The 14,677-nt window shown below is 43.2% G+C and overlaps 1 protein-coding gene across 1 annotated transcript in view; it reads left to right on the top strand.

Moving 5' to 3' along the window:
• HLCS (holocarboxylase synthetase) overlaps window positions 1-14,677 on the top strand; it is a 104,187-nt gene that overhangs the window by 2,054 nt on the left and 87,456 nt on the right. The window contains exons 2-5 of the mRNA XM_039553512.1: window positions 1,263-1,415; window positions 5,551-5,713; window positions 7,385-8,289; window positions 11,238-11,420. Coding sequence (XP_039409446.1) covers window positions 1,263-1,415; window positions 5,551-5,713; window positions 7,385-8,289; window positions 11,238-11,420 — 1,404 coding nt within the window. The remainder of the gene's footprint in view (window positions 1-1,262; window positions 1,416-5,550; window positions 5,714-7,384; window positions 8,290-11,237; window positions 11,421-14,677) is intronic.

Genomic DNA, 14,677 nt, shown 5'->3' on the forward strand with positions numbered 1-14,677 from the left:
CAGTGTTTGAGAATCCCTGGGGCAGGTCCTGTCGTGCTGCACCTCGGTGTGAGGGCTCTGTCCCTGCATCACTGGGGAGCTCTTTGCATCATCTGTGTAGAGATAAAAGCTTAACTAGTATTTTTTGGTTTTTTGGCTTCTGGGCAGCCAGCAAAGCTCCTTTGCTGTCTCAATAGCTTGAACTATGATCAGTAACTTAAGATACCAGCAGGTCATAAATCATAACCTGTAAAAGGTGCCTTTTTTTTTGTTTGATCCTTAGCCAAATCAGATGTTTAAGATACTTTAAAGCTTCCTGAGTTCAGTTCACTTTCCCATGGGGGAAATCAGTGTTTGCTTGTGCAGCTTCTGTGCTCACTAAGGGTGGTTGGATCAGTGAACTGCCCCCAGAGCCTCAATATACTGTGCTTTCATTTGGGATGTGCAGTGATGAACACATTTAGTGGTGGAATTTAGTGCCAGAGGGGAATTCTTTTCTGTTTCTGTATGGAATTACTGAAGGTGTGTGTTTGTAGTATGGCAGCAGCAAAAAAAGGTATTTCTAATGTTTGCCATTTTAAAAATACGACAGGCAAATCAGGTTCAATGCAAAATCTACATAAAAATTAAAAATTGATGGAATATTTTATGAGAACAGATTACTGAGAAGTTGTGAGGTGTCTCCAACATGTTTGTTGGTCTGCTGATTCGAGCTTTTGAGCTTAATTTGCTCCTTGGTGAGGGCAAGAGAGGGAATCTTTCGTAATTTAATGAAGAAAACATTTGTCCAATGGTTTGCTGAGTGGTGGATAGAACAACTTGCAGAAAAATCGATTCTGAATAAGTTATTTCTTTACATTTTATGAGTTTCATAAGGAATGAGGAGTTTTGATGCAGATGCATGAGGATTCAATATTCAGTGTGAATGGGAGAGGAGGATCAGCTGAGTGAGGGATGCTGCCAGTGGCAAATGTCCCACAAGAGTCCCAGTGCCAGTGGCTCAGTGGTTTTGTGTCCCACTCACTCTTCCTGTAAAACTGAAAGCTGCAGTTTGAGTTGGCTTAAAAACGTGGGTTGTCACTTTTGGTTTTACTTTCAGTGTTCCTTTGTAGTGGTTCAGAACTTTATGCCTTTTTTGGTCTCATGGGGAACGTGAAAACATCATCACCCTTCCTGTAAGGCTGGAGGGTCAGATTTGAATTGAAGCTGGGTGTAATTTAAAAAGAAATTCTTAAATCAGCTGCTTCCTACACAGACTTATTTTCCTTTCCCGTTTCTTGCAGTTCCTTGATGACTTAAACAGGTGGAGTGTGCTTCTCATTTCTCCTTTTATTTACCCTGAGAAGTTGCTCACAGCAGAACACATAGCTTTTGTGACAGAAAGCATTTCTGCTCAGACAGAGAACGTGCAGAAAGGACCTGATTCTTCGAAGGAGGTGAGCAGCTCTCTTTGCTTCTTGCATAGAAGGGAGTCCAGATGGATTGTAATGTTCTTGGGAATAAAAAGGGAATTGCTTCATTCAAATCCCTGATAATAATTAAGCTCTGTTTTATGTTTCAAACAGACCCAGAGACGTTTTGTTGAGACTTTCCAGTAGCATTTTTCTCTGGCTGTGGGTGGGAATTGCCCCCCTGCTCTGGAGTCAGGATGGGAGAAGTTGGGATTCTTCAGCCTGAAGAAGAGAAGGCTCTGGGGAGACCTCAGAGCCACTTCCAGTGCCTAAAGGGGCTCCAGGAGAGCAACTCTGGACAAGGGCTGGAGGGCCAGGAGCCAGGGAATGGCTTCCCAGTGCCAGAGGGCAGGGCTGGATGGGAGATTGGGCAGGAATTGTTCCCTGGCAGGGTGGGCAGGCCCTGGCACAGGGTGCCCAGAGCAGCTGGGGCTGCCCCTGGATCCCTGGCAGTGCCCAAGGCCAGGCTGGACATTGGGGCTTGGAGCAGCCTGGGACAGTGGCCTTTGTGGAAAATCCTTCTCCTTCTCTTTTTTTAAGCCCCCTTTAGGCACTGGAAGGCTGTGAGAGAGGAGAGATGGATCCCATTGTCTCCAGGAAAGAGGAGAAAAGGGAAGATGTGCATGTCAGGATGTGTCTGTGCAGGCTGTAATAAAACATCTGGGCTGTCTGCTGGGATTCCAGAGCTCTTCCATGAATCAGGCTCTGCCCCAAGCTGGGATCACCCCTGGGGCCATGGATAAGGAGCTCTCCTGAGTGCCCCTGAAGGGCCATCTGTCACCCTTGTTTCCTGGAATCGGGTTTCAAGCTCCTTCTTGGCACATCCACAGGTGCTCGTGGCCTGTCTGCTTCCCTGGAGGAGGATCCAGTGTTTTCCAGGTCACTTGTTCTGGGAGATGCTCCAGCAATCCTCTGTGCAGTGAACATGGGGAGCAGAGGGCTGGGTAAACAGATTTATCTGAGGCAGGGACTGGAGGACAGGTTGGGAATGGGCTCAGCTCCAGATTTGGGGCTGCAATCAGACTTTGAGTGCCTCCACCCTCTGCAAGTTCCAGAACAGAGCACGGATTTGGAGCATGATAGTCAGGAATGATGTCCAGAAGTGCTGCATCAGGGAAAATCCTTGGCTCCGTGGAGCTCCAAGTGTGAGGAGGCACCCAGAGCTTGGTGGGACCTTTTCTCCTCAAATCTTCTGATCCTGCTTCCCACTGGGCACGTGTTTCCTTGGAGCAAAGCTGCATTAGCTGCTTTGGAAATGGCTTTATTGCCTTTGATGGAAGCCATGCAGGTGGGCCCTGCTTCTGAGATAAAGGAGCTGTGCCCTCCTTCTTGTCTCAGAGTGCACCTGGGCAGTGCTGGGCCAGCTCAGATGGGAGATTTTTATTTTCTTTATATTTTTTGGAGCAGAAAGATTCACAAAAACATCTGCATTGAAGCTCTAATTATCTATTCTTGTGGGATTTATTTATTTTTTTTAATCTTCTTGGGTTTGCTTTAGTTTTCTTTAGGATGGAAAATTTTGCATTCTTATGTGGACATTAATAATTAATTTGATATAACGAGTTCAAAAGTGGTAGTCCAGGCAACAAATCAAAACTGAAGAGGAAAAGGACTGCTGGATTATTTTGTTTACTGTTTTTCTGTGTGAAGTGCTCTTAATTTTGGTACCTCTGGCTGTCACCATAGCCAGGGGCTGTGGGAACACATTGCTCCTGGGAGAATTTCTGGCCAGAAAAGCCATTTTTTGTAGGACTGTCAGTGATCTGTGACTGTGAAAATGAGGTGGACTCAGAAAACAGGAGTAGGAATAATTGCTCATCTCTTGCTAAGAGCTGGCCTCTCGTCCTTTATTCAGAATTTTGGTTTCAAATCGTAGTAAGAAAGCTGGAAAATATTCCCTGAGGATTTTTGCTTTGCTCTGGAGCAAATGGATTGTTGCCTGAGCAGGATTGCAGGGTCATGTGTTTTGGCAAGAGCTTTACTTTGTGAGGTACTTCTGTGTGTTCACTTCATTTGCACTGTGCAGCAATAACTACATTCTCCATCGAAGATTTTACTTGGTGTCACAAAGAAAAGCTCAGGAGCTTGGGGCAGTTCTGGCTGGACTTGGTCACAGACATCCCCAGAGTGAAGTCTCACTGATCCCATCTCCAGGGATTCAGATGGATCATGGTCAGCTGTAGCTGCTTTCCCAGCAGGAGATTTTGTTCTGCTTTAGAACTGGTCACTACTGGTGTGCCCTGAAATAAATCCCATAATTCAGGGCTGGCGTTTCTGTGTGGTCCAGTCCTGGGGATGAGCATTGAGAAGGTGCTGGAGGCAGGAACTCGCTGCTGGAGTGACTGGTTGTTATTCCCAGGGGTTCAGGACCCCAGTGGCAAATCTGTCATGAATTTTTGGGCTGGTTCTCACCAACTGTGGGCTCTGGCTCAAACCTGTGACGTGCTCTGGTGTCACAGAGCTGGAGTTTAACCCTGAAGTTAAACCATGCAGTTGATCTCATGCTAAAAACCCACACACTGCTCCCCTTTTCCTTTTGGAAAGGGAATTTTCCACCAAGGGTCAGCGTCAGTCATGGATCAGAAGATATCCAGATGGATTTCTTGTTAGATATCCAAAGGCCAGAAATATAAATCTGGATTGAGAGCCCACCTGCAGAGCTGCCCCAGCCCTGGGACCAGCACAGGGAGGACGTGGAGCTGCTGGAGAGAGGCCAGAGGAGGCACCAGGATGAGCAGAGGGATGGAGCAGCTCTGCTGGGAGGAAAGGCTGCGAGAGCTGGGATTGTTCAGCCTGGAGAGGAGAAGCTTTGGGCTGAGCTCAGTGTGGCCTTGCAGGGCCTGAAGGAGCTGCAGGAAAGCTGGAGAGAGACAATTCCCAAGGCATGGAGGGCCAGGAGCCAGGGAATGGCTTCCCAGTGCCAGAGGGCAGGGCTGGATGGGAGATTGGGCAGGAATTGTTCCCTGGCAGGGTGGGCAGGCCCTGGCACAGGGTGCCCAGAGCAGCTGGGGCTGCCCCTGGATCCCTGGCAGTGCCCAAGGCCAGGCTGGACATTGGGGCTGGGAGCAGCCTGGCACAGTGGGAGGTGTCCCTGCCCATGGCATCCCATGGAATGGGATGAGCTTTAAGGTCCCTTTCAACCCAAACCCTTCTGGGATTCTGTGACTGAATGGTCTCATTCGGGTTGAGCTAATCACAAACTGCCTTTGAGAGTGGCTTAGGAAGGAGACAGAACCATTAGGGTTGGTTGTTCTTTCTTCTTGTTCCCTTGGGAAATACCACTGAATCAAAAGATGGATTCTTTTGGATGTTGTATAAACCATTTAATTGCAGTGAATAAAAAGGTAAATTTAGCTGATAGTCTAATTATGAACAAGTGGGATAACTGACAGCTCACCCTCAGTGTGTGCACTCCCTGTGAGTTTCTCCTTTGAGGTCTTTAATCAGTGTTTTACATCTGGTGTGTAGTGCTAAAGTGCTGCAGCTGTTCTGTGGGAATTGCACTTTGTCTCCCAGCTTTTGGAACATATTCCATGGCAAGGGCTGATTTTTTTTTAGGCCATGAAGGCAGGTGCTGTTTCGTTGTCCCTAAATAATTCCTTCATGGGAGAACAACAGGTTTGTATATCCAATTGTGTCTCCTACTTGTGCAATGTTTCTTTCCTGGAGAAAGGAATTTTTGATGCAGATAAGCAGCTTGAACCCTCGGGGTTTAGTTAATGCTTCTGATAATTATTGTTAAACCCTTGTAGTTTACTTTTGTTCTTTTTATCAGCGTTCTTGCTTGGAATTTGTGCTGAAGGAAATAAATCCAAATAGATTTTTTTCTTCCAGAATGTGCCAATGCTCTGCTGCCATTTTGTTGCTTGAAACTTTCAGAGCCTTGATCTTTGGGAATGGTTCCTTTGTACTCCCAGTTTGCTCCCAACACTTGGTGTGGACGTTGTTCTCTTCCATCAGGGCTCAATCTTTGCTGCCTAAAGCAACCCTTCCTCAGTAAATTCTTTGGGTTGTATCCAATTCTCCTGCAATCCTTCTTGCAAAATCACAATACTGTTGATATTTGGGTCTTTTTCCATAACCTTTTCCAACTGAAAGCCATCCATATGCTCTGTTCTAGATTGTGAAGTGGTCAGACTTTTGTTCACCCTTGGCCTATAAACCTGGTGAACCTTTTAAGTTAATTGCTGAAGCAAGTGTAGATAATTTCAGTAGCCTTGGAATAGCCTTCCTGGAAGACAGGCTGCAGATGGATAACGGGATGGTGCCACACAGGATTGTTTGTAAGTATCCTCCTGATCATTTTTAACAGCACAACATGTTTGGTTTATGGCTCTTTCAGGACTTTGCATGTAGTCTTTATACCTACCTGAAAAATTGGCATTTATTTTGACAGAGTTTCCTTCCTGTTGGGATTCCAGGCAGTTGATCCCTCTGTAGCTCTGCTTTAATTTTATAGGAACGTGGAATGGTTTGGGTTGGAAGGAACCTTAAAAATCATCCATTCCTACCCCAGGGACACCTTCCACTATCCCAGGGTGCTCCAAACCAGAAGTTAGAAAATATTTTCTCCAAGTCTTGACTGTTAGATTAACAAATCTATTAAAAAAACCCCAAACCAACCAAGAAAAACCATGAAGTTTTTAGGCAAATGTTCCCGTTTTTCCCATATTTGAAATGAAATTGTATTCAAAGATGAGCATGGATTGAGAACAATTTGGGGGTGGGTTTTTTTGGGGTTTTGTGAGGGTTTTATTTGCTGGGGTTTTTTAGTGTAGATCAGAGTGCACTGGCAGAAATTAAGGAGTGACAAAATCGACAACGTGTAGCTGGAGTGCAAGAGGGTTGGAATATTCTCCCAAAGGAATCTGATGGGAACTTCTGTCTCTTGGTGCTGTTCTGCACAAATATTCCCCCAAGGAAGGGTAGAAGCTGAGAGTGCCTCAGTCACTCCCTTTTTAAAATGTTTTCTGCCTCCTTTTGCTTCCAGTGCTGTGTGGAAGCTGCTCCAGGACAGGCTGGGGGAGGCTCTAGATGGAATAACATAGGTTGGAAGCTGTGAAATTCTCTTGGGATATAAAAAAAAAATGCTTTTTCAAGTTTCTGCTCCAAAGGGGATGTAGTTTCATAAGGAAGGGGATTGAACTTGGACCTGATGTGTTGTAACAAAATGTTGTTAATCAATTTTCTCACTGAGTTAAAAGCCTAATAAATTTATTTGGTTTTGTGTGAGTGGAGAAGGATTCAGTAAAATTTTTCAGACTTTGATTTGAAGTATTTTCATGGCTCAGCAGCTGAAGAAACCCTGCCTTGTGAAGTGTGTTTTTGCTCTCCTCTTAGTTTGCTCTGCACGTCATGCTGTCAATAATCATCTTTGCTCTTCTCAGTTGGATTTGCTACAAATTATCTTCGCATTTCTATCATTTTCAGGGAAAAAGGGGAATTTGTAACAGTTCTTCATCTTTTCTTGTTTTCCCTTGGATTCTTAGCTCCCAAACCTTGCTGTGGGTGTGTCTCTCTCCCTTTCTGCAGACTGAAATCAGTTCAAATATCTTTTGACTCCCTTTTCTTGTGCCAAACCTTCGTCTGCAACCTTCAGCAGTGCAAGAGACATGGTTCAATATCTGTATCTTACCCAATACCATCACTTTATTAGCTTATTTCAAAATAGTTCATTTCAAAACAGCAGCAAGTGATTTTAAACCCTGCCCTCTTTAAAAGAGCAGCATTTTTCCAGAGGTTGCTTTGTTTTGTCTTTAGATTTGTGTTATGAGCACAAATTCATGTTGTTCTGGGGGGAAATTGGATTTGTTGTGTCAAATAAGTGAAATTCTTGCTGTTACAGAGTATTTGTACTGAAATGAAATGAAATTCTTCTGTGTTAGTGCTGTTTATCATAACTCTTTCGATATCATTGTTCTAACCCCTTTTTTTGTATCCTTTACCTTTTCCAGCTGTCTATTTACAGGAATCTGCTCTGAAGGAGTTGGCCCAGGAGGCACCATCCGTGAAAGAGCAAAGTGCAGACATGGATGCAGTAACTCCTGCTGGGAAATCAGGATTAGGACGAGGTGAGGAGGAGAAATCCAAGCTGGAGGAAGGAAGGGAGCATGAGGATGAAGTCACCAGCCCGTGTGACAAGGAGCCAGGAGCTGGGGAACATCACCACTTGCACCTTTCCAGCTGCCACGAGTGTCTGCAGCTTGAAAACAGCACCATCGAATCCGTGAAATTCGCCTCTGCAGAAAACATTCCAGAGCTTCCTGATGATTGCAGCAGCAAACTGGAGGAGAAGGAGGATGAATGTCTGGAAAAAGGAATAAAGAGGGTAAACCTTGCTGGAAAACCCCCTAATATATTGATCTACCTGGGCTCTGAGACTGCCAAAGAGAGGTTTGAGCAGGTGAAATCAGTCCTCAGGGAATGCATCGATGCTGAGAGCTACACCATCTACCAGCTGCAGCAGGAGCAAGTGCTCAAAGATCCCTGGATTGAGAACTCCCTGCTGCTGGTCATTGCCACAGAGGAGCCCATTCCTGAGGGGAGCCACAAGCAATTTATGAAATTTTTGTCTAAAGGGGGGAAGATTCTTGGGTTTTCTTCGTCCTTCACCTTTGGGGGCGTGCAGATAAAGCGCAAAAACAAACTGAGGAAGGCTGTGCATGAGCTGGTGGTCTCTAAAAAGGACAGCCCTGAGGTGAAGTTGAACCTGCTGGTCAGTGGCTGTGTTTTTGAGCAAGGGATGAAGGAAGATGCCAGCAGAGTGAAGACATTGAGTCGGTTAAACAATGCTGATAAAGACACAGTTATTGTGCATCTGACTTACGGGAGCAGTGGAGGAGAAGCCGTCCTTTCCCAGGTACTGTGAGCAGGGAAGAATTCATTTCCTCCTTGCTGCATGCTGTGCAATCCTGAAAATGTTCCCTTGTCCCCATGGCATGTTCTTGGGGATTCCTGTCAAGGAGAGGTGTGGAATCATGGGATGGTTTGGGTTGGGAGAGACCTCAAAACTCATCCCATCCCAACCCTGACACCTTCCACTGTCCCAGGCTGCTCCAAGCCCCAATGTCCAGCCTGGCCTTGGGCACTGCCAGGGATCCAGGGGCAGCCCCAGCTGCTCTGGGCACCCTGTGCCAGGGCCTGCCCACCCCCTGAGGTGTAAATGGATGTCCTGGATGTACAAGGAGTCCAAATGCACGATGGTTTCACTTGCTCTTAGAGAATGGGAATGTCACTGCTGTTCCATTTCCTTGTTGTCACCACAGAGCCAGGCAGGTGTGGATCCGGCAAGATCACAGAGAGGGGTAAAACAAAGAACAGGTTTGTGTAGGGAGCAGGAATTTTACTCATCAATCCATGGAAGTATCTCCAAGAGGTGCCAGAGGATGGTGCCAGACTTCCCAGTGGTGCCCAGTGACAGCACAAGGAGCAGTGGCCATAAACTGAACATAAGAAGTTCCCCCTCACCATGAGGAGGAATTTCTTTCCATGGAGGTGACAGAGCCCTGGAACAGCTGCCCAGGGAGGTGATGGATTCTCCCTGTCTGGAGGCATCCCAAGCCCACCTGGATGTGCTCCTGTGTCACCTGCTCCAGGTGACCCTGCCTGGGCAGGGGGTTGGACTGGATCATCTCCAGAGTTCCCTTCCAACCCCAACCCCTCTGGGATTCCGTCATCTTCCAGAGCAGAGCTTTCCCTTTCTGCCTGCTGGAAGCTGTGCAGGGATACAGCTTGAGCAGATTTTGGGAGGTGGGAAATACATCCCACAAAATCCTTACAAAAATATGAATTGTGGCCAAGCAAGAAGTGTAAAATAAACCTTGCTGGGAACTTGATTTTTTGTTTCCTGAGTCCATATCCAGGCTTTAAAGTTTTAAATGTTTAACATTCTGCACCTACCAAATAGCTCAGAGCACCTGGGGGATGGAATTGGGGGAGTCTAGGATGAGCCAAAATCATTCATTGCACTTAAAAAAAATATCCCAGGAAATAGGTGCCTCTCCAGTGTTACAGTGTTGTGATCTCTGGTAAAAAACCACCAAAACAGCCAAGCAACCCCCTCAAAAAATTAAACAGCAGATCAATTAAAGTGTTGATAACATTTTTTTCTTAGTTTTACTTTCTGGATAATGGGTGAGGAAGCTTCCATGGAAAGATCAGTATTGGTCACTGATAATTATTTAAATTATTTAAATATTCCCAGCTAAAGTTTTAAGTGATGGAAAGGCTGATAGGAGGTACTTTATAAAAGGTTGGTGCCTTTTGCACTGGAAGTTTAGGCTGTTTCTAATACTTCTTATTTAGAAAATAAATCTGCCAAACACATTGAGAAAAGCAGAGCAAGATTCGTTTCCCAGTGGTTAAGTAGATGAAGTTAAGGAAATTAACAGCCAGATGAACAAACTTTATGAAAGGTTCTATTTTTACCAATATTTCAGGTAGAGAACTTTCTCAGGAGCCCAGAGCACTGACATTGAACTGCTCAGGGATCAGGTATCACCACTCTTGTAGCAGTTACAGAGCTCACAAATATTCAGGGGTGTCTTAGAAGTGATTTGTCTCTTACCATCTTAAATCTGCTGGATTTTTGGAAACTCTGTTAGACACAGTAGGATGCTTATGGCTTTTTTTGTAGGCAGCTCTGGCTCCCCTGTGCTGGCTGCTGCTGCTAGAAAATGGATTAGACACTGTTCCTGCAAGTTGTGCTTTGCTGCACCCTTTAAATTGATCCTGTAGAACTTAATGCTCCACAGGTTTCCCCCAGAAAAAAAAGAAAAGGCATTAGAACACAGCTTCAAAAATCAGATTAAAAGGATTAGTGTGACATTTTCTAATTCTAAATGACTTCCAGTCTGGATTTGAAAAGCCCTTTTTGTTTTCAGGGGACAGGCAGTGATGTCAGCCATTAAATATTCTGGCAGATTTGTTCCCCTTTTTTCTGTGCTCTCCTGGTGGGTGGGTGTGTCCTGCTTCATTTTTAATGTGTTTTTTACAATCATGGAATGGTTTGGGTTGGAAAGGACCTTAAAATCATCTCATTCCACCCCCTGCCATGGGCAGGGACACCTTCCACTATCCCAGGGTGCTCCAACCTGGCCTTGGACACTGCCAGGGATGAGGCAGCCACATTCATTCATATCCCTGAATTTCAATAAAAAAAATATAAAACACAAAGAGTATCATGAAATTTTGCAAAATGGAAGAAATGAACAAAAATAAGAGCTTTATTTAATAACATTAAATGAATCTGCAGAGTCCAAGGGCTTTGAAATATCTTGTAACACGAAAGAAAAACCAGACAAAAACGAGCCAAAAAGGAGGTGTGTGAAGGATTTTTTTTTTCTCTTGCATTTAATTTCAACTTTTAAGCATCTGCCTCAGCCTTGAGGAGTGATTTTTACCAGGTGAGAAAATAATTTTTTTAGACAGAAGCATTTCGTTATCTCTGCTGATTTCCTCTTAATTCATGTGACTTGCCTGAGTTCTCCATATCTTGTACAGCTTCTGATAAAGCCCTTTCAATTTTAATGGAGTTTCAATTTTAATGGAATTTCAGTTTTAATGGAATTTTAATTTTAATGGAATTCTTGTTCAAGGCAGAATTTGCCCAACTTCACTGTTGGTTCTGGCAGACCTGAAAAGCAGAAGGTTAAATTTAAGTTGGCAAATGCAAGTTTGGTCAACTCCTCCAGGGGAAGCTCATTAAGAAGGGAAAGTTTGGGTAGGTTTCAGAGGAAATTGTGCTGTATTGTCAGCTGTGATTCCTGATTTGGAAACTGATTTTTTTTTTCTTTAATGTCCTGCTAGGCCCACTTGGAACTGGACAGCAATTCCATGGATGTGCAAACTGAAGAGGATTTTAATTTGCTCAAGATGAGCAATTCCAAGAGATACGAAGTTCTCAAGGAGATCCTGACATCCCTTGGGCTGAGATGTGAACTGAGTGAAATTCCTGCGTTAGCACCCATTTTCCTGCTCTCTCCAGATGAGGTAAGCCTCCTGGGGTTTACCCTGCCAGGGAAATTCAGTGTTCTCTTAAACCCACCTTGCTTCTTGTGTGTGTTTTTGTTTGGAGAGTTCTCAGCAGATACTCCAGGTAAGCAAAAAGTGTTAATTTTTCATCCATCACTGTTTTGTTCCCTGCTAGGAGGAGTTCTGAATTTCACTGGGGGGGAATTGTGCAGGGTTAATTTCACTGTATTTCTCTATATTGCTGCATTTCTGTTTGCTGTATTTCTGTTAAGAACTTTTTGATGCCGTTCATTTTGAAGGCTGCAGCGAGCTGCAGAAAGAACTGCTTTAAAAAACAGGATTTCTTTTTCTTTGAAATCAAGGTAAAGAATTCTGCACAGGCTGGCAACAAAAGAGCAAATGGAAATGGTGAGGAGCAGAGCAGAGTGAGTAGGGAGGGGGGTAGGATTGCACAGGGAAAACTTTGATTCCTGAGGATGTTGTTGTATTTCCTGGGAATATTCGTAATTCAGTTGTCAGCTCTCAATGCTGGATCCCTCCCTTTGAGACACTGCTCTGAAGAATTGTGAGGAATATTTAAAGCAGTGATTTTAACTTGTTTTCCTTTAAAAATGACTTCAAAATTGTGTTTGAATTGAGTCTCTATTTGTGTGGCAGCCTGGAAACAAAAGTAAAAGCCATTTAACATTTTTCACTAATATTAAATGTGCTCCAGATACAAAACTTGTTTATTGAACTCTTCCTATTTTTGTTCCCCTCTTTCACTCTGTTTTTTCATGGTTGTTTCTATCCAATGCCCTTGGACTTTTCAAACGTGCCATGAATTAAAATTCAGCTAATTTCTATCCAAACTTGCCATCTAGTGGCATATCCCAGGGTTGCAGACCTTCAAGTAAAGATATTTTAATTATATTTCCTTTAGTTAAAGTTTATACCGCAATTAGTTTTTAAATTTTTACTCATAAATTCTATTAATAAATTGTTTTATTCATACAGTTAATCAGTTTTTAATGTGGTTTAATGTGATTTTAATTGTTTTATTTACATATTCTAATGGTGTTTTGCTGGGTATAGTCATTGTTTCAATGCCTTTTTCTCTAGCCATGATATAATTGCAGAATCTTGTGTAGGAAGTTGCAACTTGTGCGTAACAACTACAGTTCCAAATGAAGAATAAAAATTAAAATTGAAAATTAAAAATAAAAAATAAACATTGAAATAAATAATGAATGTGTAATAATTTAGCTTTCTCACAAATTATTTGTTTTTCTCCATCCATCATGTTGTCCATAGGTCTCCTTGCTTTCCCAGACAGCCAGGAGATACCAAAAATGTGAATTATTTGAGGAAATCCTTGATTTTATTGACAACAAGGGATTTTGGGATGATTTTCTTAGCCTTCCCTATAATAAAAATGCCATAATGAGTCAATTAATGATAAAAGAAGCTCAAGGTCCTGTTAACAGATCCCAGAATAATGATGAATACTTTGTTGTTCCTAAGACTTGGCAGCTCAGGAATGATTCCTCACCCCCAAACTGGAGTTTCCATTGTGTTTAAAAACTGCTGGTACCCCTCACCTGCTCAGATTTTCCGAATTCATTTTAGGAACCCCAAGCTCCTTTTGCTTATGAGGAAAAAATAATAATCAGGTTTGCTCTGCATTTCCTACTCCATTAAGAAAAGATAAAGCTGAGGGGGTGTTTTGGTCATTTTAAAATTCTTTCCATTTTAAGTGCTGCTTTGGTGAGTTTGTTCTTCAATTTACAGCAGAGCTGTCCCTCATTCCCTGGGATTCCCTTGGTGTCTCTTGCACCTTTTATCACTTCAGAACTTTCACCAGACTTGTTTTCTGCTACCTTGTGGGCATCAAATAAAATTCTCAGCTTTATTCTACAAACAAATATCTCCTCCTGATTTTTCCTTTGCTTAAATTCCTGGACAATCTGTGTTTTTCTGCATCATTGTTGAGGTGCTGTTAATAATCCCATCAAACCTATGCTGCTGATTTATATTAATCTGATTATTAAGAATTTCAGATCTTCCTCTCCCTCTGTGGGTCTTGGTTGGTGCTTTTGCAGTGGAATTTTAAGCTGTTTCTGAGGGATGGTTTGGAAATTCTTCTCTTTTCCTCCTTAGGATTCCCATTTTGGAGTTTTAATTTCCAGTTCATGTGGTTATCACGGACCTTAAAAACCACAGTCTTGCTGCATGGGTTAAAAAAAGCCAACAAAACATGAGCAGAACTGGAATTACTGTATTTTAAATTCAAATAAAAGCTCTGCTATCTGAATAATGGATGGCCATGTCCATCTTTAGGAGGTTTAAGGGGGAATTTTGCTACAACAGCAGCAAAGGCAGTGTTTGAATGAAGAACAATTGAAATGCTGGTTGAAAGTTTAATTAAATCTACACAACTTGATGCTAAGTGTAATTTTAGAGGCCAGTATTGATACCAAAACACAGCACCTTTGTCTTTTCTTCTTGCCTTGCTGGGCTGCAGAGCAGTTGAGCAGATTGTGAGGGAAATTCCGTGTCCCTGTGGGGAGGGGGGACTCCAGTGGCCAAACCTCTGATCCTGTCGTCTGGCACCCACATGTTCAGTGGCAGCTCCAGGCACAGAGATCTGATTTTTTCTGCAGCTTTGCCCCTAAACTCTCAAATATTTGCTCTTTCAGCCACCTCCAAGGATAATTTTTCAGACGTAAATGCCAGGATTGTGTTTTATTGCCGGGAGTTTCAGCCTAACATCTCCTAAGTTTCAAACCAAGGATTTACTCCTTGAAGAATGAGATTTGTCCCAGTGGTGATTATTCCCATTAGGAATTGTTACACCCACACATTTGCTCATCTTAAAACTTGAGTAGAAACTCCTCAGGCTCAAAATTCTTTGTGTATTTGGGTAACTCAGTAGCTGGAGCAGAAGCAGCTCAGTCAGAGCAGATTTCCATGTCTTGATTCTGGGGTGGCATCGTCTGCTTTTAAATTCCAGGTCCATTATGTCAGCCAAGAAAATATGGAATTACTTTATCCTGAATAAATCTTCCTTTGAGGGTGGGAAATTTGAACTCTCAGCTAACACTATAATGAACCCTGATTTCAGGGTACATTTTGAGACAATTGTTTCTGAAATGTTGCCATGCATATTCATGGCGGTTGTAGGGCTTGAAATTCAACTTCAGGGAAACTTGAGGGTTTTTTTAAAATTTCCAGTGCTAAGATCAGGGGTAGTTACACTGAAACTCCAAAGTTGTTGTTGCTGTCCAAGTTTTTGG

Source organism: Corvus cornix, chromosome 1 (assembly GCF_000738735.6).
Source record: "Corvus cornix cornix isolate S_Up_H32 chromosome 1, ASM73873v5, whole genome shotgun sequence".
Lineage (NCBI taxonomy): Eukaryota > Metazoa > Chordata > Aves > Passeriformes > Corvidae > Corvus > Corvus cornix.